Genomic DNA, 26,649 nt, shown 5'->3' with positions numbered 1-26,649 from the left:
CGTATAACATCGACTACATATCTCAATGTATGTAGTCTGAACCATGGCAGCAGAACTCGGAATACGCTCCAACCCCTGGATTCTTTGGTAGCCCCTATGCTGAGCAATCTACCTCAAGCCCCTTCCCGTCTAGTGTACTGGAGAATTTAATCGAGCCAACTAGTAAACCTAGCCCACATCCTCTCAGGTAGCCAATTGAATCGGTCTCTTGATTGATTAACTATTCAGGGGTTTGGTCAGCGCTTTACAACTCTGGCTTTCTGCGAATACCCCAATGACCGTCTTTCCCATCTCTGGTGCCAGGAACGTAATAATGTAACAGATCAGAAGATCAATGTAATGCCAAAGATGATATGATAATATCTACACCGGTTCCATGGAGCTGCTGATATATTGACGATCAGTTATAGAACTGGTAAATAGCTGTGAGCTAAAGTAGGTTCTGGATTGGAATGTTAGGGACTAGCGAAATGCTGCTCAGTGGCATTATCGACATCTCTAGGCTTACTTTAGGTTTGTATTTTTATTACGATCGGCGTAAGGACCCATACAAGGAATATCGTGATTGGTTTAGACTTGTGATGTTTTCCAAGCAGTACATTGGTATTTTGGTAGCTTTCCTTACTAACCTTACTTCTGGTTCAAACACCAAGGTATAAAAGCTCACGCCAGATGCCACCGAATTGTTCTCTTAAACAAAGCAAAAATACATGCACACATTGGTAGTGCAGCACACCTCTCAAGTTTTCATATTTATTTACTAATGAAATGCAACAGCACCATGAAGTTTATGATACTTGCAGTCCAACTATTTGCCATGACTATGGCCCATCCAAAGCTTTCTACCAACGAGATATGCGTTGAAGAAGGAGGCCTTTGTTCTTCACTTGTTGGATCTTTGGCGGAATGCTGCGAGGGTTTAAGTTGTGTACAGGAGTTTCCAGACGCAGGGGTTGGTGTTCCTCTATATCCTCTATTACGTGCACTGATAACCTTTGAAATAGTTTTGTCGGGCTGAGTGAATTGGAGGACTAGGGGTGGTGAACAGATTTCTCGTCATCTTTTGTTCCATTTTTGCTTCTATGGAACATGTTTAGCTCCATGGACCTGTAACTTCGATGTAACTTCAGTCGCGGAGGTGTTACGAACTCTGCACGCCAACTGCTTGAGGGACGGTGAGATGGCAAACTCCTGGAGTTAGTGTAAGGCTACACTTGCGAAACAGACCTAGAAACCACACCTAGACAGAAAATTTGATTTAATCTTAGTCTTAAAGCGTCTTGGGACGCATATTCTATACAGCTGAGGTGTGTCGCGAGTAGAACAAACAACACACGGCAATTCAATGGGTGAGACGATATACGCATCTTTAGGCTAAGTTGGCACATCAAACTTTCATTTCGGATTTATTTTCTGGGAATCAAGCCTTGAGAGCGCGAAGGTAAAGCTGAATTCGAAAACTACTGTAGCCAACAGCAACAGGGCCTGCTTTGTTGATTTGTTATTTAAATAAACTATTCATTGTGGTGCAAACAGGTATTGCTATTTTATAATAATTAATGTAAAGCATATTAGTGACACTACATCCTGGTTGACCCATTCTCATTGATGTTCGGATCGTACTCTGCCACCGTATCATACTTTTTCCCACCAAGCTCCAGCATCAGCTTCCCACGCCCAGGGTCATCGAAACCAAACTTTTCTAGTTTCTCTAAATGCGCCGCGGCGATGTTGCCGGCTAATACAATCACGCCGCCCTCGGGTGGAAAGAACAAATCATCACCGTGCGCTTCGTCCTCAGGCGCCAGATCTGGATTCTCAGCCGTAATTTCGCCTGTCGTTTGATTCATTATAGATTGATCCAACGGGCATGTATCTTGTTGTATGATTGGCAAAGGATTATTCTTTGTTTCTTTCTTCCTTTTTTGGTAATGAAGGGCAGCTGGTATCGTTGCGGAACGGTAGAAGAGTAGAGTAGCGAAGAGGTGGAGAGGGAGCCGAATCGATCGTGTATCCATGTTCTAGTCGGGGCAGAGAGCCATATTATAGATAGTAGGCTTGAGATGCACGCGGATCGATGCATGTGGTGCCAACTGCAGGGTTGCAGCGGAGATAGCGGGGGTAAATCTACGCCACAGAGGTGAATTCGGGAAATACTTATGTAACACATAGCCAACAGCAACAGGGCCTGCTTTGTTGCTCTGTCTAGACTCGTGTGATGTAAATGAGTCATTCGGACGAACTGCCTCGACCCGGTTCTCACTCACGTCAGGATCAAAACAGTAGACTAATGGGCCCTTCCGAGAAAAGGGTGATGACGAAGAGGAATATATATTTTGATTGAAGATAGCGGACTAGCTGCATTAATCTCCTCTAATTGAGCACCCTATCTGCTGGGCAACCGAATGCTAGCGGTATTCTAATAGTAAGAACAACATACATCCATACCTGCCATGATGTGCTAGTCAGTAGTCGACATATCATCGTTGCGCAACCCTAACCCGATACCGGTGGGTCGGGAGTCCAACCCCACCGCATCCCCTCAAATTCGACCTCAACCAACTCACACCTCCCCCCGACACAACCACAGCCATAGATACAATGGCCAAGGGAACACGCACTGCCGTCCGCACAGAGCGGGCTCCCCTCCCACCTCCCTTCCTGTCCCAGGGACTCATCGTTGGCGACATAGTCTACTGCTCCGGGCAGGTCGGCGCAGATCCCAGCACTGGCAAATTGGTTGCAGGGAGTATCCAGGACCGAACGGTCAGTTATCCATCCATCTATTCCATTCTGTCTGCACCGCAGTACACTACTAGCGCATAACTACTAACATTGGATGATAGCGACAAATCCTCCAAAACCTAAATGCCGTCCTCGAAGCCGGCGGATCCAGCCTGCACGACGCAATCAAAGTCAACATCTTCCTCACGGACATGGCCAATTTCCCCGCCGTGAATAGCGTCTACGAGACCTTTTTCGGGGATCCGAAACCCGTCAGTCCTTCTTTTTCCCTTTTGTGTTTTGATACGGACCAGACCGGAAAGCACCGTTACGAAAGTACGAACTAATCCCTTGCGTTCTAGGTGCGGACCTGCGTGAGCGTCAAGTCCTTGCCGATGGGAACTGACGTGGAGATCGAGTGCTCTGGACTGATTACACAGAGTACTGGTGGCAAAGGCCGGAGTTCTAGACTATGATATGAGATCACTTCAAGAAATTTCATGTTGTTAATTTCCCCTGACCCGCTGTGTCCAGAAGTGTCGGTGCTCCACTACTGTCGTAAATGCCTGAGGCGCAAGGAGTCCATGGTCATGTGATGCGGAAATGGATATGAAACGCGCGTGAAACCATGGATTTTGGTGGAGCCGACAGCTTCGGCTCAGGAACAGGATTACATAGCTTGTTATTAGTTATAGATTGACGATAGGTACGACTATCATGTACGGCGTAGAAAGGATTCTCTATGATATGTCGCGACAGAACACAAGAACGGGGATGATGGCCAGGGATGGGTCTGACCCCGGGGCCAAATTCTCAGCCTCCCTAGGGGCGCGCGACACCGGACCGTTCTGCTACCCGCCGTCCGTTCGCTCCCAAGCCCCGTGGTTATTTCCCGAGACACATACGGCTGTGGCCCTATAGCAGATCGATCCTGATCCTGAGGGCCTTTTGTTGGTGAACTACTCTATATACCGCAGACCAAAAAAGAAACAGGATCGCCGCTGCTGATCCCCGCGCCGCTCAGACAGAAGGGTTTCCCCCGGGCGCGCAGAGGCGAATGGGGACTCACTCACGTGAATGGCCAAGAGCAAAAGAGGCAGGGCATTCTTCTCGCCTTCAATCGCATCATCGCGTGTCAGGCAGACAACAATGGACAACGGGGTCGGAATGTGATGACGACAGCTGCCACCGCATTCCGATCCAGCACGTGGCCTGTGATGATTGTAGGATGCTGTAACTCACTCCTTTTGTCATTTCCGGTTGCTCGCGAAGACGCTGAAGGGAACTACCCCGACAGCTCACGACCATGACGAGGTGGCAGTAGTAGTTAGCTCAGACCACGACTAGTTCGACCGCCTGCCGCTTGGACCAAGTTTCCGTGGTTGTTAGGCTGTACAAGAGGAAAGGCACCGGCAAGACAGCACGCCCTGAAGGCCCCTGCGAGGGAGCCGAAGCGACGCTGATTCGATCTCTTTGTTGATCGACTGCCGGCTTAAGTTAGGCGAGTGATCCAAGCGGGAAGCCACCGCGCGGAAAGGGTTAGTGGGATACACGAAAGCAGGTACGGGCACGCACTGCGGGTGGCTAACGCCACAGCCAGGCACTCCCGAGGGCCACATTGGATCCACTGCAGGGACACCGTTGGTCTAGATCTTGCGACGGCGCGGACTGGGCAATCGCTAGCGTAATTGCGATGGGCACGCCCAGCATGGACGGCATGGATGGCATGGACGCGGCAGACACGAGTCACAATCGGACCAACAATAGACACCTCTGAGTAGGTAGGATAGAACGAAACAAGGGGAGCAGCGATGAAAGAATATTCTCTGGAGGAAGGAACAAGAGAATTGCTTCTGTCGGGGAAGCGGACAGACCAGAAGGCCCCGAGCTGCAGGACTGCAATTTCCCGACATGCAACCTAACCTGGCCAGTGCGTGCGCACAAGACCGTGACCATACCATACCCTGTGTTGACTCTGGCGCTCGCCCACACGTGTTCCACAGCCCCCATCGCCCCTTCCCCTGGAGTCTCCTCTTGCTCACACTCATTTCGACTCCAACTCATTCGTTCCTTTCCTTTCTTTCATGCTTCGTCGTGCTTTCGCCTGTCGTCGTTGACTCCCTCTTCGACTCGGCACTGGGATCAAGTCAATTCCTCCGATTCCCCTTGCATCGAACCCTTCTCCAATCTCCCGGGTCTTGCATCGCTTCAACCAGTACCCCCAGCCTGACATCTTTGCCTCAAAGGTTGTCGTTCATTCCTTACAGCTGCTTTTTGTGACCAACAACACACTCGCTTTTTGTTTTATTCATCGTTATCTTTTGGGGACCACAAACCCCCTTTCCACTCGTTTTTGAATTCGAAAGACCTCGTCACGACTGCGTCCTGACAGGGTTTGATAAACACTACGGTTATACGGGATTTTCATGACATTTTAGCGGATTCATTTCATCCAACACAATGCGTCCCGGAACCTGGTCTGCGTTCGCAGCCTTCCTCGCCCTCGGGGGCTTCGAGCTCGCCGTCGCCGAGGAGGAGCCGCCCGTCCACACGGACCGCCCCAAGTACTACTTCCCCAAGGAGATCAAGAGAGCCATCCAGACTGGCACCCACAACCAGCAGAACCCTTGGCTGGAGCCAAACAACCTGGAAAGTTGGCTGCTTGGCGGTGACGATCAGCCCGCAACCACTGTCAAGAACAACAACAACGGTAATGGCGACGGCAAGGAGGACCGAGTCGTGATTATCGACGTGACGGAATCCGTTGACCCCAAGGGTCACACACATACCATCACCGGTGCCACACACCTGGGCGCCAAGGTTACTGCTCCGCGCACCGAGGTCCATGTCACCAGGACCACGGCAGCTGCCGCCCAAGCGAACCCTGCTAAGGCTGAGCCCACCGAAACCAAGAAGAAGCAGAAGGCCGCGGATACCACCACGAAGAAGAAGGCCGCGAAACCTACCGAGAAGAAGCCTGTCGACACCGAGGCCAACCCTACGCCCACCAGCTCGTCTGGTAATGATGGTGGTCTTCTAGGTGGCGGTGGTATTCTGGGTGAGATCTCTTCTTTGGCTGGCGAGCTTCTTGGTCCAGGATCCACCACCACGGACGCCGCTGCCAAACCCACTGAAGCGTCCCAGAAAGGCAAGGACGGCAACAATGGCCAGGACGCCACGACCAAGAGTGGTAAAGATGGCAAGGATACGACTACCACCACGACTACAACTTCGTCATCGGATGGTGGTCTCTTGGGCTTGGGATCCGTCTTGGGTGGCGTGGGCAGCGCCCTCGGTCTCGGTGGGGAGAAGACCACTACCACCACCACCACGACGTCAGCCTCAAACCCCACGATTCCTGTGAGCGTTCCTGCGAGTACCACCACCACCTCTGCGTTGAACCCACTTGCACCCATTGAGTCTATGCTCGGATTGGGGGGCCCCAGCTCGTCGAACACTAGCACGACCACCCCTGGCCTCGTGGTTCCCACGCCGTCTCTTCCTGGCATTGGCAGCGGCGGCATCCCTAGCCCCTCGTCCGCTACTGGCGTGCCTACCAGCTCAGGCAAAGTGCCATTCCCGTCTGGTTCGATCCACCCCGGCGGCGCGGGCTCCGGCACTACTTCTTTCACCCCAACGCCCACGCCGACCCACACGGCCGCCGAGTCTACGACGTCGACTACCACCACCACTACCACCAAGGAGCCAGAGATCGTGCCCAAGCCCACGGATCAAACTACCAGCGACAACGATTGGGTTGGCCCTAGCATTTTGCACCAGCCCAAGCCGACTCAGACCGAGGACAACAACAATCCTACCTCGACGGGCAATGATCACGAGCCCACGGCCCTCCCTGGCTCCATTTCCCCCGGAACTGAAGTCAGCAGCCCGCCGGAGAACTCGCTTCTCATCCAGCTGGGTTTCAACCAGGAGCTCCCATGGAGCTTCGTGGCGACTACCTCGATGTCCTCGGCCCAGATCTTCCAGTACGTGCCCGAGGGTCTGGAGCATGCTCTGTCGATTCTCCAGTCGCAGGTGACCATGTTCGCTCTGGAGCCTTACTACTCGTGGAAGACGACCGGCTACAACGCGACGTTGGCAATGGCCTACATCCAGCGCCGCTACGTCGACCAGCTGCGCAACGAGCTGCACAACCCGAACTCGCGTCTCTACAACCAGCCCAGCGAGCCCGTCAAGACTCTCTTCTCCATGATCGACCCGACGATTCCTCTCATCGTGGGCCAGGAGGGCTCCTCCAGCACCAACTTTGGCACCACCGGCTCCGGCGATAACAGCGACAACACGAACGACAACAGCAACAGCAACACTAACGCTGGTTCTGCCTCCAGCTCCAAGACCAAAGTCAGCTCCGTTGGCATTGGCTGCGGTGTTGTCGCCGGTGCTGCCGCTTACGGTGCCGGTATGTTCTGGCTTGCCCGTCGCTACCGCCAGAGACGCCAGCTGCACCGCCGCTCCGCCTCGACCGTTGAGCAGATGAGCCAGGGTGGTTCCGCCGCTGGCTCGGTCTTCGCGGCCGGTGCTCGCATGTCCGGTAGCCAGGCTGGAAGCGGCCGCTCGGGCCAGATGATCAGCGCGCCAGTGATGGCCGAGAACTCTCTGGGCTGGAACTAGATGGTAGTGCTCGACTCGCGTTGCTTGCTCACTCTCTCCTGACTCCACCCACAACTACTCTTTTTCCCTGCTCCTGCTTGCGCATGCGGAGGACACGCCACCCCCCGGGGCATCCTCGCTACTCCGAGAAAGAGAAACCTCCGCTTCGCTTCTGGCGCGGGAAAGAGTCGGGAAATGCACAAAAAGCCTCCCTTGGATATACTTTTTTTTCTTCTTTGTTCATCGTCCCGTCCAAGGGAACATATACCTGTCATATATCACATTCTCCCTTTCTTCTACTCCCTGTGGAAACCTTCGAGCGGCCATTCCTGTGGACGTTTTCATTTTTCGCTTTTCTCTTCTTGATACTCCGAGCGACGACACCCAAAATTGCCGCGCTGCGTGTGTACTTTTCTCTTCTTCTTCATTTATTCCCCCTTTTGTTTATTATTCCATTCACTCTTCTTCCCGACGATCTTTCTGTCTTCCGGTCAGATCAGAGGGGAATTCATTTCGAATTGGTCATATATTCCGTGGCTGGAAGTTTGCATTTCTTTTTTTGCATCCTGCTCACAAACAAACACCTTTAATGGTTGGGATGGCCGGGTTCCTTGATGAAGTCGATGTTCTCCGCCCCTCTGTTACATATACACTCTCTCCCTTAACCCTGTTCTGCGTTGCTTTTCTTTCCTGCTGTGTTTTTGTTGTGTTGTTGTTATCTTGTCTTTGTACAGATGTGTCCTGTCTATTGCGTGTTGGCGAGGCCTTTTTGGGGCCTCGGTTGAGATGGTGCGGTAGTGAATGAGATAGTAGATTCTTTTAACTTGGTTGCTTTGTATCGTAGGAATGTAGTGGGAGTACTATGACTGGGACGGAGTGATCATGCTCAAAGCTAACTAGGTGCGTGCTTGAAGAATGAGTGGGCAGGAAAGTCGACGACTCCGAGGGGCTTCGACGGCTGGAGGAGCACAAAACCGTGCTAACAAAACCTCGTCGGCAATGAACCCGAGTAGGAGTTCGACGACGACTCTGAGCAGCTTGGGTACTCACCGAGCAAGCTGAGCACATAAAAGATGCTCCTTTTCCCTCCGCAGCCTTTGTCTACATCTACCTCCTACATGACCAAGGGGATGCTATTGTAGAGGGCTAACTGCTAAGCTAACATAATTTTCGTTTGAGTTTTCCCATAGGTCTTCTCTCACTGCCATTTCTAATCATTCTTAGTTTCTATACCTGGCAACCCCCGACCAAGCTAACGCAGACCTCCTAGGCATTACGAACTCTGCAAAAGCCAGCTCTTTCAGCTCTTCGATGGCCGTAGGAGCCGAAGTACCTGAGTCTTACGATTTTCTCCGAGTGATCGCAACACTCTAAATGATAAGCCGAAGAATTTGCTTTAGGAATGTAGAGAAAACGTGGACGTGCTTCTCGGGAGGTCAACGGGCACGGAGGGCTAAAGAGGTGGCGGTGCAAACGTTTAAAACTATTTCCCTTCATGCCAACTTTTCTGCCAGATTAAAACCTACAAAGCTGCCACATTTCAACTACAACAGCATAATTCAACTGTATGCTGCCAAGTCAACAAAATGAAACCTGCCGACAAGATATTTCCAATCACAACCTTTATATCAGACCTACCAACCAATCTTATTCCGCAGTTCCTCCAATCGTCTTCCGAAAATGGTCCTGCTAGTGGACGCTTGGTCATTGTAGGCGATGTACATGGGATGAGAAAGTCCCTGGAGGCACTTCTAGACAAAGTCGGCTTCGACAAACGCAAAGGAGATCATCTCATACTAGCCGGCGACCTAGTCAATAAAGGACCTGATAGCCCTGGTGTCGTTGATCTGGCTATTAAGCTAGGCGCTAGCGCAGTGAGAGGCAACCACGACAATGCAGTTCTTGATGCGGCTGCGGAGATCAACGCCACAAGGAAGAGCCCACTACATTCTGGAGACTTGTCTGGCAGTCCGGTCGTATCTGAGAACCCTGAAGCCGACCTGTCTGGGCAAACTGTCCGAGATTCCGAGATTCCTGACAAATGTTCTGCTACAACTGGCATTGGCATGAGACACAGCGCTACAACATATAGTACGGCGTTGGCACTTTCAACGGACCACCTCGACTGGCTTGCCGCTTTGCCTTTGATCCTACGAGTCAAACTACCTCAAAAACTACCATCCACCTTTGGCGACACCTTAGTTATCGTGCATGCGGGCCTCGTTCCTAATATCCCACTTGAGGAGCAGGATCCATATGCGGTAATGCATATGCGGAGTCTCGTCCGTACACAAGGCGATGACGAAGGGTTCACACCGGCTCAAATTTTCGGAGAAGAAAGCTGGGTTATGGAATGGGACCGGTGGCAAGATAGGCTGGCATCCAAGACTACGGTGATATTTGGGCACGATGCAAAGCGTCGTCTGCAGCTAGGCAGATTCACGATTGGGCTAGATTCAGCGTGTTTATACGGCCATCAGTTGAGCGCGGTTGTGATTGCGGCTCCCAATGGGGAAATTGAGCATCAGGTTATTCAAGTCGAATGTGCTGATACGCCTGTGCTCCCAACAGTATCGGTGAAAGAAGGCGACAAAGCCGTGGAACTATAATCGGTATACTTGACGAGCACCCCAGGAGCACTTGTGAGCGCACGATGAATGTGTGTTAGCTATTTCCCTGCATTCATCCATCTTGCCTCACTCTTTGGCCTAGAACACATTGTGGTGGGATTCTCACACAATGACAGTGATTTGAATGTTTGGGACTATCTTGGCCGCGCTCCTCTTATATGGGCAGGATGGATCAGGCAATGAGACAGTAGTCAGACTTCTACTTGACCATGGAGCCGATCTCAAGTCTGGCTACAAAGGAGGGTTTCACATCACTCTTCTATGCTGCAGCGTATGGACATGCCCCAGTGGTTAGGTATTTCATTGATGGAGTTGCCAATGTCAGTTTTGAAAACAAAGGAAAAGAGACCCCGATCTTCTTCGCCGCGAAAGGTGATCATGAAGTCCGACTCGGTCCTAGATCGCTGTTGAGCATGGGTGATCATGCATTGGGTATAAAGTTGCTACTCTACGCAGCCGCTAATATTGACCACAAAACCGGTCGGGGTCAAAAAACTGTCTACATTCGGGCAATCGTTTTGACTAGTAGGCATATCTCCAAGTCCCTTTTCGTGCGTTTCTCGACCGTGAAGTTCGTCTTTTGACCTGCCCGGAACATAGGTTCTGGTCTCCATAGTGTATGTAGTGAGATGCTACCCCGGAGAAGGGAAATCAAAAATAAGAAAAAGTATGAAAGAGAGAGAGGCCGTTGTTAAGGAAGAGAAGGAAAAGTATATGTACAGAATATGAAAGATGGGAGAGGGATGAACCAGAAATAGTCTCTAGTGTAGATGCTAAATGCATGCAAATAAAAGGGAGAGGAATACTCAATCCTTCTTCTCCTTTCCAGCAGCCTCCTCACCACTTCGCTCCTTGCGCATCTGGCGTGCCCGCTCGCGCTCAGCCTTATACTCCTCCCACGAGAGATGAGCCGCGCGACTAATCTGCTCACTCTCATGGCTGAGGGTGTCGTGTGCACTAGCCGGCAACGAGCGCACAGCCGCTTCGCCGCCGTAAGCGCGTAGAGCGGTGCGGAAGCTCCATTCCACTGCTTCCTCGACGGGGTGATCAAAGAAATAGGGGAGGAAGGGCACCACGGCGAGGCCGAGCTTGAAGCGGTTAGCTTTGTTCTTGAGGTAGTTGGACAGTGTACCAGGACATTTGTATATGTGCATCAAAAAGGGAGGAGCGGGAGAGGAAAGATCAAACTCACCCCAATAGGAGCCCAAGTGCGCAGCAGCGTACTCTTCGCATTCTTCACCATTTTCCCCGAATACTTCACCACGCTATGGATCGTGAACGCCGGCAATCCCATAGAGGCAAGACTCTGAAATACCGCGCGCTTTGCCATAACCAAGCGATAATCCTCCGCGAGTGGGATCTGCGCCGTCGGCCACGGGGAAAGCTCGTTCCCATGGGGATTCAGATTCCCCGTCGCCATGCCTTTGAAGATTTCCGGGGAAATGCTCTCGCCCTTACCCTCGCCTTCACTTGCATCTTTATACGAGTCGCCTGGCGGGGCCAGCGCGCGCCGATTGCGCAGGTACGCCTTATACCCTTCGTGTCCTACGTCTCCGAGCAGATATGCCCATGAGATGCCGTAGGCTGAGCGTATGAGCCATGGGTGTGCGACTGGGCGGAAGGATTCGCCGATGTCTGAGGTGTAGGCTACATAGCGGTGCGCGGAGAGGAGGATTGTCCGGAAGCGGTTGGCGTACGCGGCGTAGCGGTAGTTGGTTTCGGTGGAGTCGACTGAGCTGTAATGATAGGGTGTGTTTTGTTAGTTTGCGGTGTGCATTTAGGTATACTGATTAATTTCGGGCCCATGATCATCCGAGAGTTCAGACCATCGACCACTAACGACCACGGCCCTGCTGGGGTTATTCATAGTGGATTGCGGAGGTGGCCGTTGGTGGCCGGGGAAGTGCTGTCGACGGGTGGGCGTCTTGCGCGCGCTCTCTCCACTTGGGGGCACGCGGGAGACGCGGGTTTGGAGAAGGAAGCAAATTGCACGTACTAGGAGGAATAGAGATCATCGTAAAAGCCCTCATCGTGGTCGTCGAGCTGTGGGCGCTGCGCGGGCAGCTTCTTGTCTGCTGCTGCTGCGGTTTCGTCCGGTTTGGACTTTGGTTGTTCTTTGTTGCTATTGTTGCTGCTGCCCCAGAACATGGTGTGAGCAGGGAGGGAATGGGAGGAGAAGGGAGAGAGGGGAAACGGAGGAGAGTAAAGAGTGAGAGTAAGAAAAGAGAGGGTGAGGAAACAAGATTATTATGATGGCATGTTAACCGCAGGGCTTAGCCGGTATATACTGTGCACAGTGCGCGGAAAGCAGGTCGGCTCTCCGAGGTTCGGGGAGGAGCTGAGGAGCTTCCTTAGAGGTTGGATCTGGGCAACACAGATTGCAATAATTATTCTAGTTCATATTCCACAAACACCATTCTCTCTTATCCTCACATTCTTCACACCTATCGAGTTCTGGACACACGCTTGCTCTCAACTTATTGACATCTTCAACCATCACGTGATATCGGACCAACCCGGATGATCACATGACCGATCACATGACTCAGCACCTGATTTGACCATCTCTGCATCCGCCCTGAACTCCCCCAATCGTCGTGTCTAAACTCACTCCAATCCCACTCCTCCAACATGGTTGTCTACTACCAGATTGCCGGCAAGAAGGTCGGCTCCCACGTCGTAAGTTCTGTCACTAATATCGCCATTGCCCCCTGACTGTCCAGCCATCATTCCTGGCTCTCCGTCGTCTCCTGTTTGGAAAAGAACCTCCAACTAACCAATTGCCTGCGCAACAGCTCTCCATGGCCACTCTCGGCACCATGTTCGCTGGCTCCTGGCTTGCCATGGGCGGCGGCGACAAGCCCAAGACCGCCCAAGGTCCCCCGATCAGCGCCTCCTCCAAGGATGAGGAGCAGTTCATCCAGTGCGTGCATCCTCTATCAACACAACATGCCCCAACCCAACACAACTCCGCAAATCTATACTCATGCAGCCACCGAGAAATACCACTAACACTATAACCCCCGGATAGACAATTCATGAAGGAAGTTGATGGCGGCGAGAAGAAACCCAGCAACTAGAACGCCCATCCCCTCCCGAGACGGTTGATTTCGATAGAGCAGGCCCTCGGATGTTGAGCATGAACCAAGTCTCACCTATGCTGTCCTGTTCCGTTGAATGCGCTTGCAATCCGATAAACAACACTTGATGAGCTGTGTTTCTCTTTTTCCTGCCCGGACGTTCCGTGTCACACAGACAAGAAGCTGGGCGAATCGGACTGGGTGAGAGGATGTCGGATGTTTTCTTGGTTTGTACATAGGAGGGCCTTGTACGCTGCATAGAAAAACGATATTATTTTGACCTTGTTTGATCTGGGGTTTAATTGTTGGGTGTTGTTTTGGGCTGCTCGGGGAGTTGAACTGAGCTTGTCGCAGACCCTAGCAGGTAATTCATTAGGTGCGTAGCTCACAGCAGCTGTAGACAAAGACAGTTTGTAAAACCATCGAGTGCACATCTCGCATGATCCAAGCCGAGGCGTAAGCACGTCACGCGCTGGAAACATCCAAACTCGTCTTCCTCGACCTTCCCGTCCACTTCCACTTCCTCACCTTCACCTACCTCAACCACCACCAACCACACCACACCACCTTCTCCGGGAACAAGGGTCGCCACGTGTCTCAAGAAGAGACGGGTTCTAGCATCTTCATGCAACAATGAAACCCCTCCCCTTTCCCCTCGCCCTCCACCTCGGCACCGACATCGTACACATCCCACGAATCGCCCGCCTCGTAACCCGACCCGGCAACTACCTCGCGCGCTTCACGCGCCGCATACTCTGCGCCCAAGAACAGCGCGACTTCACCACCCGTTTCGCGCTTCCTCCCTCCTACACCAGCGAATCTCTCCTTTCACAATCTCAACGTCAATCTCCGACCATAACACCAGACATGACACGTTGGCTGGCCGGCCGCTTCGCTGCGAAAGAGGCCGCGCGCAAAGCTGCCCCTACCGGCGGGGCGGGGTCAATTGGGTGGAAGGATGTTATGGTGCGGGCTGAGGAGGAGGATAGTGAGAAGATGTCTATGAAAAAGGGGAAGAGTTCAAGGCCGGAGATTGTGTTTCTTGGTGTTGGGGGGGAGGAGGATAGGTTGGGTAGGTTGTCTATTTCGCATGATGGAGAGTATGTCGTTGCGACTGTTTTGGCGGCGGGCTGAGAGGCTTTTGGGGTTGGGATATCTATATCTACCAGGTTGCTTTGAAGCGGTATAGCTCGGAACTGGGCTTCTGCGACCGATCTATCCTATGTCCGGGTGCGCCGCATTGACAAGGCCGGACTTGGATCACGGCTCGGCGTGCGGATTCATTGCAAGCAGCGTCTCCCGAGAGCAGTTTGCTAAAGCACGCCGGGGCGTCTGGGCTATGTTGCGATATACCTCTCGCAATTTCTTGCGCCAAGACCGGATCCTAGGTGTGAGGATGTGCCGTATCAGTGGTGCTTCGACATGTTAGAATGCTATCGTAGGCGAAGCCTGATATCTAGATCAGAATTTAGTTTAGGAATAGTATCACATTGAGTGGAAACAGGATCACTGCATTGTAACTATCAAATATTGAGACCTCGTCCGTCCCGCCGGGCTCATATCGGACCCCGATTCTTCCTTATCGCTTTTCTGCCATAACTCCGATTATCAACCTCATTGCATAGCGCCATCCACGTCAAGACTCTTATAGACAAGCAGATTGGGTACGTTATGAATTTTGGTGTATACCAGGACGCTATATGCTCTGCCCCCCCACCAGACAGCACCTACTACGCTTGCTTATCCATTGCTAACACCCCTCACAGACCTCACACCCGCCATGCCATTCTCACACCATAGCCATTCGGGCCAGTTCTGCCCGGGACACGCTCAGAACTCCATGGAGGAGATGATCCAGACAGCCATTGCCCAAAAGATGCACACCTTCTGCTTAACCGAACATATGCCCCGCGGCAAAGAAGATTTCTACCCAGAAGAGGTACGCCCACCAACGCCACCCACTCCAGAACATTTCCATCTCAGGCATGATTAACAACAAACCCAAGATCGAGGCTGGTAACACAGAATCATGGCACTCATCCAACGAAGCAGCCTACTGGACTGAAGCAGTGCGCCTGCGTACAAAATACGCCTCCCAGATCCAGCTCGTCATTGGCTTCGAAAGCGACTGGATCCGGCCCTCCTCGGAGACCCTCATCTCACAGTCCCTTTCCAAACTCCCCTTTGAATTCTTTATCGGCTCCGTGCATCACACGCACACCGTGCCAATTGACTACGACAGACCCATGTACGAGCAGGCGCGGCAGCAGGCCGGGGGTACGGACGAGCGCCTGTTTGAAGACTACTTCGACGCCCAGTTTGATATGCTACGCAAGCTGCGGCCGCCCGTTGTAGGGCATTTTGATCTGATTCGCTTGAAAAGCGATGATATGGAGCGCAGCTTTAAGTCCTTTCCGGGGGTTTGGAGCCGGATTCTGCGGAATTTGGATTTCATTGCTGAGTATGGTGGACTCGTTGAGTTGAACTCGGCTGCGATCCGGAAGGGGATGAGTGAGCCGTACCCCAAGGCTGAGATCTGTAGGGTGAGTTTTGTTTCGTTCCTTCCTTTGGAGTACTTTTTTTGCTTTTCTTGTCTTGGGGTTTCGTTAACATTCGAATGGCAGGAATTTGTGGCGCGTGGTGGCCGATTTTGTCTCTCGGACGATAGCCACGGCGTTGATCAGGTCGGCTTGAATTTCCACCGCGTGCTGGACTTCCTCGACAAAGCGGGTATCTCGTCGTTGCATTATCTGACATTGGCGGAGCCATCCACCGCAGCCACGGTTGATGCCCGATTTCCTCGCACGCAGACGGCATCTGTTTCGATTGACGAGTTGAAGGATATGGCATTTTGGAAGAGTTCACAGAGATAGAGTGTAATAACTACTATGAAGTATACAGAAGAATAGACTGCTTCTCCAATTCCCCGAAAGGGAACCTGCCGATCCCCATCTCCTTCGCCACACTCTCCCCGCAGTGGCGTCGAAGCTGCGAACAAATTAAAAATCGTGATTTCTAGTGATCAAGCGGCCCTGACCGTCATCAATTCACACCTGCATTCCCGCCGCCGATCAGGTCACAGTGGGGGAGTTCGGCCCCGGATTTCAACTGGCGCAGAGCGAGGTGGAGTAAGAGTTTTAGTCACGACGAGTATGAATCCACCTCTATTCGCACGCAACCCGGCGCACGGGAGGCGTCATATTGTGTTGTTCCTACCGTATAGTTAGTTCAGTGAAAAGGTGGTGGGTTATTACTATTACGTCGTGACTGACCCCCACTTCAGCATATTTACCGCCCCGCGGCTTCGCCTTTTCTCTCCCTCTTCTTTTTCCTTCTCTCTCCTTCCCACACTCACAATCCAATCCAATTCCCCTCCACCTTCGTTTCGCTTCAATTCATTCCATCAATCATCACAATGGGTGTCGAAAAGACTATTCTCAAGCCCGGCAACGGCGTCGATTTCCCCAAGAAGGGCGACAATGTCGCTATCCACTACACGGGCTGTCTGTATGACCAGAGCAAGGCCGACAACCATTACATGGGCACCAAGTACGTCCTCCCTCGCTTCTCTTGCATTTTGTCTGGATTATGCGCAGTGTATATTTAACTCTTTATGTGATATCTAGGTTCGACAGCTCCCGGGACCGCGGCTCTCCCCTCGCCTCCCCCATCGGTGTCGGCAGACTCATCAAGGGTACGGTTTTGCCTTTCTGCCCACCCCTTTCCGCATTTTGTGATGCAGTGAAGTCGTTTTATTGAGTGTGGAGTATAAGGCGACGTCGCTGACATGGTTTCGTTTGCTAGGTTGGGACGAGGGCGTGCCGACCATGAGTCTGGGCGAGCGCGCTATTCTGAACATTAGCAGGTGAGTGCGGGCCTACATTTCGCGAAATGGAATATGCAGCAGGAAATGGCTGACAGCTTCTTCTTTTACAGTGACTACGGCTATGGCGACCGGTACGTGATTCATTAGTCGCCTCGATTTCCACCTCCATCCATCCACTACCCCACCGCAAGACGACTGAAACTTTCAGCACGCATCGTTATTCATCGAGGAGGACATGGACATGATAAGAAAGAAATACAGATCGCTGACTATATCCATCCAGCGGCTTCCCCGGCTTGATCCCCGCAAACTCCCGCCTGGTCTTGTAAGTCCTTTTTTCCCCGAGGACCACAAACGGAATGAACGGGTGGACTGACGTTCCGCAGCGACGTCGAGCTCGTCTCGATCAAGGGCAAGACCGCCTCCTAGATTCGTCGATGGAATGGAGTTGTCATTCTCTGTCTCGGTCCTCTATCGTTATCGCATGAGAGTTTCTCTCATGGCTACCGAAAGGACTAAGAAGTGGTTTCAGATACTCTCTCTCTCTCTCTTTTTTCTGTCTATGTTGAATACCGGCCAGCGCTGGATCAAAATGAAATTAAAGAAAAAAGGTCGTCGCACCATTTATCTTACTATAACTTTCGTGCGGATGCGTACGTGTATGCTTGAGTCGACGAGGTAATCGATGTTTATCAAACCATCTCGGTTTCGATTTTAAGCACCATAAGCGCCGTCATAAACCCAAACGAGCTATCTCACCGGTGGGTGAAGGTCGTCTGTGATTTATAGCACCTATTGCTGATTAGGACCTCACGGCATGCCCCTTCCCATATGTTCTACAAGAGATTCCATCGACCCGATATACTTTCCGTCAAACGGCTCAATTCTTCTCATGTGCTCCCTTCGCGTCCCAGCGAGCCCAAGGCAACGATGATCGATATTTTGTCGGTTAATAGCGTCGAAAATAACGATTCTTTCGCGCTGCATATCCAACAGAAAACTCCCCGCTCCACGGTCCAGAAAGGGTCTTTTCCAGTTTGCCAGACTGGAGGAGAGGAGAATTTCTTCACGTTGAACTAGCACCTTTGAAATATTTGTAGATGATGCTCATATAATCTAGCTCATACTCAAGACTGTCGAGTAGCAGCCACAATGGTGACGCAAAGAAGAATTCGGCCGGTGAAGCGTAAGTGAACTCCCAATCTATTTACCCTAGAATTTCGGATCCACATTCAGGGGCTTATTGGAGGAGGGAGAAAAAGCGGTTCTTGTCACTATATTTATTGTAGGCGATACGTAGTAAACTAGCTAGTAAAGGGCTAATTAGTGACCACCATGAGAATGTACGAGAGGAGAAGAACTGGTAGTAGACGTTGGGGACGGCGATATAGATTCGTCTCTCATATATTATCGCCTGTCATCTTCGTTTGACTCTCGTCAAACCGAAAGCGTTGTAATCCTACTAGCAAGGGAGTCCCTATCGTGCGGCTCCGATTGCAGCATAATGATGTTTTCTGGGAGATGTTCTTGTGCACAATTCGAGAGGCACGAAGAAAACGACGGATCTGGCTAAATGAATCCTTTCATTGAATTCTAGGCATTTTTCTCATAATTTTTTTCGCCCCCGACAGAGTAGAGGCCAGTCCTAAACCGCGCTCGGCAACTACAACTCGCTTACCAAAAAGGAGTTCGGCTTTTCCACTTCCCCGCTACTCCCGACTCAGGAACTCCCGAGACCTCCTGGACAGGCTTTGCCAGCAGTCTGCTCAAGACAACTTGAAAGCATGGCTTCGGGCCATATTGACGTGGTGAGGAATTTTCATGTGCCTTTATCCGAAAAAGTTTTTCTCACCTCGACCGACAGGATACTGATTACGACAGCCTAGAAGACTCTGATTGGCAGTCGTGGGTAAACCCGCCCCGAGGGGTGTTATCAATGATAATTTCGCTCACCAAATGAACCAGGGATACTACATCTGTCATTTCAGAAATCGCCAGGGGTCGCTTACAATATGGTCGAACGTGAGTTATCATTATTAAATTGAGGATATATAGACGGACTAATTTGACGAGCAGTTACCAGGCATTGAAGTCAGAGGACTACTGGTGAGAACCCTACGCATTCACATTGAGAATCAAAAAAGCTAAAAATCGCTTATAGGAGTCCGTCCGATGACCAGCAATTCGAAGCCTATGAGACCGGGTAATAGATAGGCGCCTTTTTCTAAACTTCCCTGGTCCAAAGATGGCTGATTTTAAATTATTCAAACAAAGCCACTTAGTATGTCTCCTGCTAGACTACTACCAGCCTAATTTACTACACCGAGCTCCTATTGGCAGTTCCCCAAAAGTGAGAATTATACTTGTGTCCTTGATACAACAGTATACCAATGACGAATTTAGCATATTCTCGATGTCGGGACTGGCAAAGGAAACTGGGCCATGTAATTCCCGCGCACCCTACCCAAGGATATCGCTGATTTGTATTTAGTGACGTCGCAGATATGTACCCATCTGGTGAGCGCTCCACATCTTTATGACGCTATTCATTCGCTCATTGAAATCAATTAGCCATTGTTCGTGGTGTGGATCTGTTTCCCCCTCCTGCTACCTGGGTGCCCCCGAATTGTATATTTGAGGTGGATGACCTCGTTCAAGAATGGACGTGGGACAGGCAGTTTGACTTTGTTTATTTGCGCCATATGCTCGGATCTTTCGACAATAAAGGATGGGCTAAGTTGTACCAGCAGTGCTATGAGTCAGTCCACCTCTCTCAAATAACGTACACACTTATGCATGTAAAGCTAATATCTTTCTAGCAATCTTGAGCCTGGTGGCTGGATTGAACAAATGGAATTCGACATTCGAGTGAAGAGTGATGACGATACCCTACAAGAGGATACCGTCCTCGCAAAATGGGGCGAGACCTTCATCGGCTGCTCCGAGCGAGCTGGCCGCCCTTTGACAGTTCAGGAAACGATGCGAGCCAGTATTGAGAATGCCGGGTTTATTGATATCCACGAACAGGTTTACAAAGTACCTATTGGAGTTTGGCCAAGAGACAAGGTGCTCAAGGAGGTTGGCAAGCTCAACTACCACCACTGGATGACTGGCATGGAAGGCTATGCAATGTGGTTGCTCACTACATTTGGGGCACCTTCTCCATGGAGCCCGGAGGAGGTACAAGTGTATCTGGCTGAAGTTCGGGCGCAGCTAAAGGATCCCCACATTCATGGCTATGAATATGCGTGAGTTCATTCTATGGGTTCTTTGGAGAGTTGTCGGTCGCTGATGAAGAATTCTAGGCGACGGGTCTGGGGCAGGAAGCCTAGAGATGACGAAAAAAAGAGCCATTCAACCACGCGCGCGTTAACACGCCATGAGACCGGATCTTGATCGCTGCGCAAACATAACTGAACCTGAAACTGTTGCCATACAGTTTTCAGTCATTATTATCATCACTTGGGAAGGCCTACAGACCTACTTGACCACTTCTTCTGCATAAATTAATCCTCTATACATAGCTCATGATATACAAATCATTCATCATTGTGCCTATTACGCTTCCAAGCTCCTACTAATCCGCGCATCTGACTGTTTCCATCTGAGCGCACCGCACACTGCATGTATGATGACTGGTTGCCATTGCATTCCATCATGTCACACGCTGAATCTCTTGTGGCATGGTATTGTCACTGCCTGACTTGGTGCTTCTGATAAATGGCTCTTAATTCAAATATCTAACTAAGCAGGGATACATTTGGGGAGGGGGGGTGACATACACCCCTTGTGACCATCCATGAAGAGAAATCGATAATACCCGCGCTATAGAAGCCAGGTTCTGCATACCTGTCTACTGACCAAAATGCTGAAGCCATTGAATGGTGAAAACCTAATAAAATTATTAATTAACTGTATAATGCTTGACAGTACTTACCTCGTTATTCCATCTTGTGGATGACGTTGCAACGGTGATGACCTGCGCTGCGTTGGATCACGCGACTGGGATGCTTGTATCTTTGACCTACTTGTGTATCTGGTCTGGGACCTAAGGTTCGGCTCTAAGACTCTTAGAGTTGGATCCGCGGTTCTGGGTCTCTGGGTTGCTAGAACTAGAACGTGAGTCTTGGCGGTTCCGAGTCGAATCGAGCCTAGAGAATCGCGACTCCGTACGAGGCGCAGGTCATAGTACATAGAAGATATACACTACATACGGAGACATTCTCCAGCTGCAGAAGCCTTATAGAGAAGAAAGAAGGCCGAGAAGGCTATTACCACCACCACCATTAGCATGAAACGGTTCAGTAAGACGGATTGTGCGCTAGGTGATTAATAGATTTTGCTGTTCTCCCAGCCTACCTCCGTTTTGGGGGATTTCCGACATTTTCAAATACTACCAAGGAGAAAGCCGAATTGATGCGACTGGACGCTGCTATTTGTGGTTAGATTGGCCGTGGTGTTCTCACGGGAATGATATAGACAAGGGGTGATGTTCGGTGGAGCGGGGTTGACGAGTTACGGCCCAACGCCACTCGATGTCCGGGCGGCTACAGTGTCCTGTTGACTGGCTGAGATTTGGACCAGGAATCTAGCCTTGAAATAATGAAGTCCAGCTCTGCTGCAAGTATGGAGTTGTAGGTGCAACACCAAAAGGACAGAATCAACTACTTGACCTAAGATAAGATATGAGATGAGACCACATTGCCAGAAGAATACAAGAAATTGAAGATAGTCCTGCAATCTCGGTTCAGGGGGTGATGTAGCCTCCAAAAGCTGAAGTATAATTGGTAGCATTATTACTACATAGCAGAGTGACTGTATGCCCCGATCTCTTCAGCCACCAAATGTAGCTAAGTTTCATCCTAAAATGCCACCCTAATGACTGGATCTACTGCACACTTGCATGAACGCAACGGCTTTCTATTGGTCTACTCCATATGGATTAAAATTCTCCCACAGACTAAACTCCCCTTAATGTCAGATATTAAGCGTCAGTTGACCTCGGTTCGTTTCTTCCCCTGCCATTTGGATGTTGCATATCATTTCGAGTGGCGCATAACATTCGAGTATTGCATGTCGCCGGCAACTCAACGTTGCGATCCTTATCTGGGAAATGGCAATTGCTACCCTGGCCCTTGAGCGTATAGTAACATCGTCTGTGAAAGCATGGATGCTCCTTGGCTTTTTATCTGCTCAATTGCTTACAGATTCACTTGAACGACGAGGTGCTAGAGGATTCCAACGTCACACATCACAAACTCCTGAGCTTTTCTGGGTTCGTTCATGTTACTCTACCTCCAGGGCAGGTCACCTCGGGATGTTACTTGTTCCTGCTAGCATTCCCCGGTTGGAGCATATATAAGCATTCTTAACCCTTGAAGATCACATACCATCATCATCATCAACAGCAACACCAAAGCTTCTTCTCACATCCCTTCACTTCTACACTGTCTGCGGCGCGTCATTGTTCAATCTATCTCTCCAATGGCCCTCTCATTGAGCATTTTGGGCTCAGCCTTGGCCCTGGCCCCCTTTGTTCGCGCTGGATTTAATCCTAGCTCATCTTCAAACGTTGCAGTATACTGGGGTAAGAGCAGGCTCCTACACGTGAGCTGATTCGGTAAGAGATAGAGCTGACATGTTCGGCAATTAGGACAAAACTCGTACGATCAGGGTAGCGGTTCGCTTGCTCAACAGAATCTCGCCTATTACTGCTCCAGTAGGTCTTCATGAAGCCCATAATATCCATATTAGACGAAAGTATAAGCTAACCTGGGGAATCTTGCTTACTTTCAGATACTGATATCGATGTGAGTATGGATCTACGGTTACATGCTACTAAAACTAACAGGTTTGCTAGGTTATCCCCCTTGCATTCATGGACGGCATCACTCCTCCTATTACGAACTTTGCCAATGCTGGAAACAACTGCACCGCATTTGCTGACAACCCAAATCTCCTCAATTGTACTCAGATTGCGTAGGTCAATCAATCCGATTCGCCACTCTTACGTTTCTAATTGCCGCTTAGGGATGATATTGAGACCTGCCAGAACACCTACGGCAAGACGATCCTTCTGTCACTTGGAGGCTCTACGTATACTCAGGGGGGATGGTCTACCACAACTGACGCTCAAAATGCGGCGCAGTCAGTTTGGAATATGTTCGGCCCCCAGACTGGCGTCGCTGTCGACCGTCCTTTTGGAGAAGCTGTCGTCGATGGCTTTGATTTCGATTTCGAGTCAACAGTCAATAATCTCCCGGCATTTGGCGCCGAGCTTCGCAGCTTAATGGATGCCGCTAGTGGGAAGCAGTATTATCTGTCTGCTGCACCCCAGTGCGTCTTTCCCGATTCTGCTGATGGCACGACTCTTGACGCCGTTGCTTTCGATTTTGTCATGGTGCAATTCTATAACAATTGGTGCGAAGTATCTAACTTCCAGACGGGATCTACTACTCAGAATGATTTCAATTTTGATGTGTGGGATACTTGGGCCAAGAGCAGCCCAAATCCCAACGTGAAGGTCCTTCTAGGCATTCCAGCTAACACTGGCGCTGCTGGTGCTGGCTATGCAAGTGGATCTCAGCTCGCGGCTGCTATTGCTTATTCTAAGCAATATAGTAGCTTTGGAGGGGTCATGATGTGGGATATGTCGCAACTCTACGCCAATAGCGGTTTCCTCGACCAGGTTGTCAGTGACCTCAGTGCTTCCAGCCCTCCTCCTACAACTACAACTACAACTACATTGAAAACTACAACAACGTCGAGCTCCGGCTCCAATCCTACTGGGAGCCTTGTTCCTCAGTGGGGCCAGTGTGGCGGCCAGGGATATACCGGTTCTACCCAGTGCCAGCCCCCGTACACTTGCGTCGCCGGTGGTGCATACTGGTCTTCTTGCCAGTAATGAGAATCTTGGCTGGTCCTAAGGTTTTGTCAACCCTAAAGCACAAATTGTCATGCAGGAGGCCCAATTTCCACAATTTGTTATCACAGGACTCTTTTGTACATATGAGAAACAACTGTAAATACTCTTCTATTTCACATTCCCGGAGTCAGAGTAACGTACTTCACTGCGCGCGTCCTCTCGCCGCCCCCGAACTGTCCCGGCAGAAGCACCAAAGGGTAGGCAGGAGATGACTTAGGCTGCTAATACTTTTTGTACTGCGAAATCATTATGCCCAATTACCTTTTGACCGTGGAAATGTCATGGGCGCTCTGGTTGATGGAATACTACGGTTTTTTAATGCACAGGCCACGCACAGTTCAACTCTCCATAGCTAGCAACTATATTGTGGAATTCGATGTTACGGGACACAGGCCGCCAGACTTGTACATCCGCGATGCATGCCCGAAACGAAACGACTTCGGGGACGATGCCGGCCACGAACAAGACATAAATAAGATCCTGCCACAACATCTTTATTATTATCTTGACATACACACAAGCCAACCTTCCACTCATCCATCCATCCAACAAATCTCCTATCGTATCAAATCGGCCGCGGGTTGCAGAGCGCATCAATCTGTCCAGATCGGCCATGTGCACGCGACTGAGTCCGATACTCTTTCCTGTCCGGAAAGTCGGTGCGAAGAAGAAAAGAAATGTAGAAGAAAAAAGACAAAGCTCGCTCATGAAAGGGTCTCGGGGATGAGAGAAGAAAGACAAAGGAGAAGGGGAAGGAGGGGGAGAAGAAGACGAAGAAGAAGAAATGAAAATGCAAATCGTGAACACCCGTTGCAATCCAATCCACAGACGAGACGGAAGACTATATTATGTAAGAAGTTGCAGATGGCAAATCAGACACATCAGTCAGTTAGTCGATCAGTCGTCTTTCAGACGCTCGGAGGTATGCGAATTCGGCCCAACTCCACCTCCAAGGCCCGCTGTTGCGCGAGACCTGCTCGTCGCAGACACGGAGGGACTGGCGAAGCGGAAAGACGAGGACAAGGAGGCACCGCCCTGCAGATCGGATGTTGGGACGTGGGCAAAGGAGGCCGGGGAGTTCCGGCCATCCAAGGAGCAAGTGTCGTCTAGCTCGATCAGATCGCCAGGTCCTCCAATGCCTGTTTGGCGGCCTCGATCGTACGCTCGCTGGTTCGGTGATCCTTGTTGCAGCTCCGTGATCCCGGCTTTGGCGCGTGTGGTGACTTTTCGGACCCAGCCTTCGAAGGCGCCGCCGATGTTCTCTAGGCCGGTCGATGTTGTGGAGGTCACTGTTGATGCAGACTCGAAGGAGGATCTTCGGACGTTGGCGGGTGGTGGAGGTGGAGCTAAGGTTGGCATATGTTGTGCGAAAAACCGGCTTAGACCGTCCAAAGCAGGCCCTGGGACAGTTGAAGTGCGATCAAGAGTGCCCACTCCCGTACCAGTGAGCTGGATGCTGCTGCGCTGGCGGAGATGGCGTGGACGGGTAGGATATGAGGGGCCTGTTGGCTTTGGTTGCTCGTCGCGGGGTTGAGTCCCGGGCAGCTTGCCTACTGAAGATCGCGGTAATCCAGGAGAGGAGGGAAGTCGGGGGCTTTGTCGAGAAGAGCCAGATGGCTCAATGTCTGTGTAGGGGGTCGATTTTCGCCGCGTGCGAGGAAAGAATCCTAATGACCTGCGAGGAACACGACCAATCTCCACCGGTGCAGGAAACCCATCTATTTGTACCCAGGACTCATGTTTCCAGGTCCGATTTCGTTCCGACTCAGATGTGCGAGAGAAGGTTGTTCGTGCGGGAGAAGGTGATGGTAGCGGGACAATAGAGCTGTCTTTGGTGTCTTCAAGTGGATCGCCAGACGACTCGTCCAAAAGATTCACACTGTCCCTGGGTTGAACAGGTCGGCCTTTCACTGTGCATGCGTCGACGGGCAAAAGAACCGTATTTCGGCTTTGGATGTCATCATTTGGCCAGAAACCGTTCGCCTTCCGGAAGACCGCAGCTTGACAGCCATATTTGATCGTCACGCCCGTGATGCTGTCAATTGCTTGTACATTGTGAACGTATGCCAATGCCTCATCGTCTTGTTCTGGGTCGGGCGCCTGATCTGGAAAGTCTTCGGAAATCCTTCGTTTATGCCTAAGATCGCGGCTCGAGGTTGGACCGGTGTCAGCAAGCAAAAGAGCCTCGCGCTTCTTCGCCTGCACCATTGCTTGTCGTTCTTCCTTCGTACCCGCTCCGATTTCCGGAGTTGAACGCCCCGAGGGACCCCATGTAGAACTGCTTGATCTCGGCGCGTTAAAGTATATATCTGGCCTCGATGGTTTCCTCCGTGAAAGTCCCTGGGCGGCGCTATTTGGTGTTATTCGTCCCATGTCGCCCCCTAATACGGAAGAGGCCATGTTCTGGAGGGACGACCATGACGAGTCCAAGAAATCCACCGCCCCGCGCGAGGATGACTGTTTTGGCGATGTGTTCCAAGCAGATGTGTTTTCGCTGCGGAAGCCGCGATTGAACGACTCGGTGGCGCGGGAGGGGCGTATCATGGGTAGGGGCGAAACACCACGGGACGACAAGGGCGAGGGAGTGGCACCGCTGGATCTCGTGGCCCCAATTTCCGGAATGGCAGAGGAGAGTTGTTGCAGATCATTGTTGTAGGAGATATTGCTGTTACTGGTACTATCATCTCCATCCATCAACGAGACGAAGCGGCGTTGACGCGACCGGACCTCGGAGGTGGACGTGCGGGTGCTGGCGCTTGCACTGACGGGATTGGAGCTCGGGGAAGCATTGGCAAAGGTGTTGGGGGGACTCATTCCTATCCGTGAGGCTGATAGAAGCCTTGCTTCAAGGGC

General features: G+C 51.1%; 13 protein-coding genes across 13 annotated transcripts; 10 read left to right on the top strand and 3 right to left on the bottom strand.

Annotated features, from left to right (window-relative positions):
• Window positions 1-1,580: 1,580 nt before the first annotated feature.
• N7510_010100 (uncharacterized protein) lies at window positions 1,581-1,850 on the bottom strand (the record flags this gene model as incomplete). The annotated part of the gene is made up of 1 exon (XM_056982025.1): window positions 1,581-1,850. One exon carries the CDS (start codon window positions 1,848-1,850, stop codon window positions 1,581-1,583), a length of 270 nt encoding a protein of 89 aa, XP_056829861.1.
• Window positions 1,851-2,601: 751 nt separating this feature from the next.
• Window positions 2,602-3,200, top strand: N7510_010099 (uncharacterized protein; the record flags this gene model as incomplete). Its single annotated transcript, XM_056982024.1, has 3 exons — window positions 2,602-2,766; window positions 2,847-2,996; window positions 3,087-3,200. The coding sequence occupies 3 exons, from the start codon at window positions 2,602-2,604 to the stop codon at window positions 3,198-3,200; spliced, it is 429 nt and encodes a 142-aa protein (XP_056829860.1).
• Window positions 3,201-5,184: 1,984 nt separating this feature from the next.
• Window positions 5,185-7,356, top strand: N7510_010098 (putative mucin family signaling protein Msb2; the record flags this gene model as incomplete). The annotated part of the gene is made up of 1 exon (XM_056982023.1): window positions 5,185-7,356. The coding sequence occupies one exon, from the start codon at window positions 5,185-5,187 to the stop codon at window positions 7,354-7,356; it is 2,172 nt and encodes a 723-aa protein (XP_056829859.1).
• Window positions 7,357-8,921: 1,565 nt separating this feature from the next.
• N7510_010097 (putative serine/threonine-protein phosphatase) lies at window positions 8,922-9,944 on the top strand (the record flags this gene model as incomplete). Its single annotated transcript, XM_056982022.1, has 1 exon — window positions 8,922-9,944. The coding sequence occupies one exon, from the start codon at window positions 8,922-8,924 to the stop codon at window positions 9,942-9,944; it is 1,023 nt and encodes a 340-aa protein (XP_056829858.1).
• Window positions 9,945-10,174: 230 nt separating this feature from the next.
• N7510_010096 (uncharacterized protein) lies at window positions 10,175-10,549 on the top strand (the record flags this gene model as incomplete). The annotated part of the gene is made up of 1 exon (XM_056982021.1): window positions 10,175-10,549. The coding sequence occupies one exon, from the start codon at window positions 10,175-10,177 to the stop codon at window positions 10,547-10,549; it is 375 nt and encodes a 124-aa protein (XP_056829857.1).
• A 222-nt stretch (window positions 10,550-10,771) lies between these two features.
• N7510_010095 (uncharacterized protein) lies at window positions 10,772-12,113 on the bottom strand (the record flags this gene model as incomplete). Its single annotated transcript, XM_056982020.1, has 4 exons — window positions 10,772-11,067; window positions 11,190-11,387; window positions 11,436-11,701; window positions 11,962-12,113. 4 exons carry the CDS (start codon window positions 12,111-12,113, stop codon window positions 10,772-10,774), a joined length of 912 nt encoding a protein of 303 aa, XP_056829856.1.
• Window positions 12,114-12,596: 483 nt separating this feature from the next.
• N7510_010094 (ATP19 family protein) lies at window positions 12,597-13,045 on the top strand (the record flags this gene model as incomplete). Its single annotated transcript, XM_056982019.1, has 3 exons — window positions 12,597-12,644; window positions 12,689-12,888; window positions 12,997-13,045. 3 exons carry the CDS (start codon window positions 12,597-12,599, stop codon window positions 13,043-13,045), a joined length of 297 nt encoding a protein of 98 aa, XP_056829855.1.
• Window positions 13,046-13,678: 633 nt separating this feature from the next.
• N7510_010093 (4'-phosphopantetheinyl transferase) lies at window positions 13,679-14,362 on the top strand (the record flags this gene model as incomplete). Its single annotated transcript, XM_056982018.1, has 2 exons — window positions 13,679-14,117; window positions 14,235-14,362. 2 exons carry the CDS (start codon window positions 13,679-13,681, stop codon window positions 14,360-14,362), a joined length of 567 nt encoding a protein of 188 aa, XP_056829854.1.
• Window positions 14,363-14,825: 463 nt separating this feature from the next.
• On the top strand, window positions 14,826-15,918 carry N7510_010092 (histidinol-phosphatase; the record flags this gene model as incomplete). The annotated part of the gene is made up of 3 exons (XM_056982017.1): window positions 14,826-14,984; window positions 15,013-15,588; window positions 15,670-15,918. The coding sequence occupies 3 exons, from the start codon at window positions 14,826-14,828 to the stop codon at window positions 15,916-15,918; spliced, it is 984 nt and encodes a 327-aa protein (XP_056829853.1).
• Window positions 15,919-16,460: 542 nt separating this feature from the next.
• N7510_010091 (FKBP-type peptidyl-prolyl cis-trans isomerase) lies at window positions 16,461-17,300 on the top strand (the record flags this gene model as incomplete). Its single annotated transcript, XM_056982016.1, has 6 exons — window positions 16,461-16,594; window positions 16,672-16,739; window positions 16,850-16,910; window positions 16,982-17,002; window positions 17,155-17,196; window positions 17,258-17,300. The coding sequence occupies 6 exons, from the start codon at window positions 16,461-16,463 to the stop codon at window positions 17,298-17,300; spliced, it is 369 nt and encodes a 122-aa protein (XP_056829852.1).
• A 1,816-nt stretch (window positions 17,301-19,116) lies between these two features.
• N7510_010090 (uncharacterized protein) lies at window positions 19,117-20,123 on the top strand (the record flags this gene model as incomplete). The annotated part of the gene is made up of 3 exons (XM_056982015.1): window positions 19,117-19,315; window positions 19,443-19,629; window positions 19,691-20,123. 3 exons carry the CDS (start codon window positions 19,117-19,119, stop codon window positions 20,121-20,123), a joined length of 819 nt encoding a protein of 272 aa, XP_056829851.1.
• Window positions 20,124-22,355: 2,232 nt separating this feature from the next.
• Window positions 22,356-23,775, top strand: N7510_010089 (class III chitinase; the record flags this gene model as incomplete). The annotated part of the gene is made up of 5 exons (XM_056982014.1): window positions 22,356-22,458; window positions 22,525-22,590; window positions 22,668-22,681; window positions 22,732-22,850; window positions 22,902-23,775. 5 exons carry the CDS (start codon window positions 22,356-22,358, stop codon window positions 23,773-23,775), a joined length of 1,176 nt encoding a protein of 391 aa, XP_056829850.1.
• A 918-nt stretch (window positions 23,776-24,693) lies between these two features.
• Window positions 24,694-26,610, bottom strand: N7510_010088 (putative LysM domain protein; the record flags this gene model as incomplete). The annotated part of the gene is made up of 1 exon (XM_056982013.1): window positions 24,694-26,610. One exon carries the CDS (start codon window positions 26,608-26,610, stop codon window positions 24,694-24,696), a length of 1,917 nt encoding a protein of 638 aa, XP_056829849.1.
• Between the last annotated feature and the right edge of the window lie 39 nt (window positions 26,611-26,649).

This window comes from Penicillium lagena (genome assembly GCF_028827675.1).
Source record: "Penicillium lagena strain IBT 129212 chromosome Unknown utg000007l_segment0_segment0, whole genome shotgun sequence".
NCBI classification, from domain to species: domain Eukaryota; kingdom Fungi; phylum Ascomycota; class Eurotiomycetes; order Eurotiales; family Aspergillaceae; genus Penicillium; species Penicillium lagena.
Note: the sequence above shows the minus strand (reverse complement) of the source record. Positions and strands in the feature narration are given on the sequence as shown.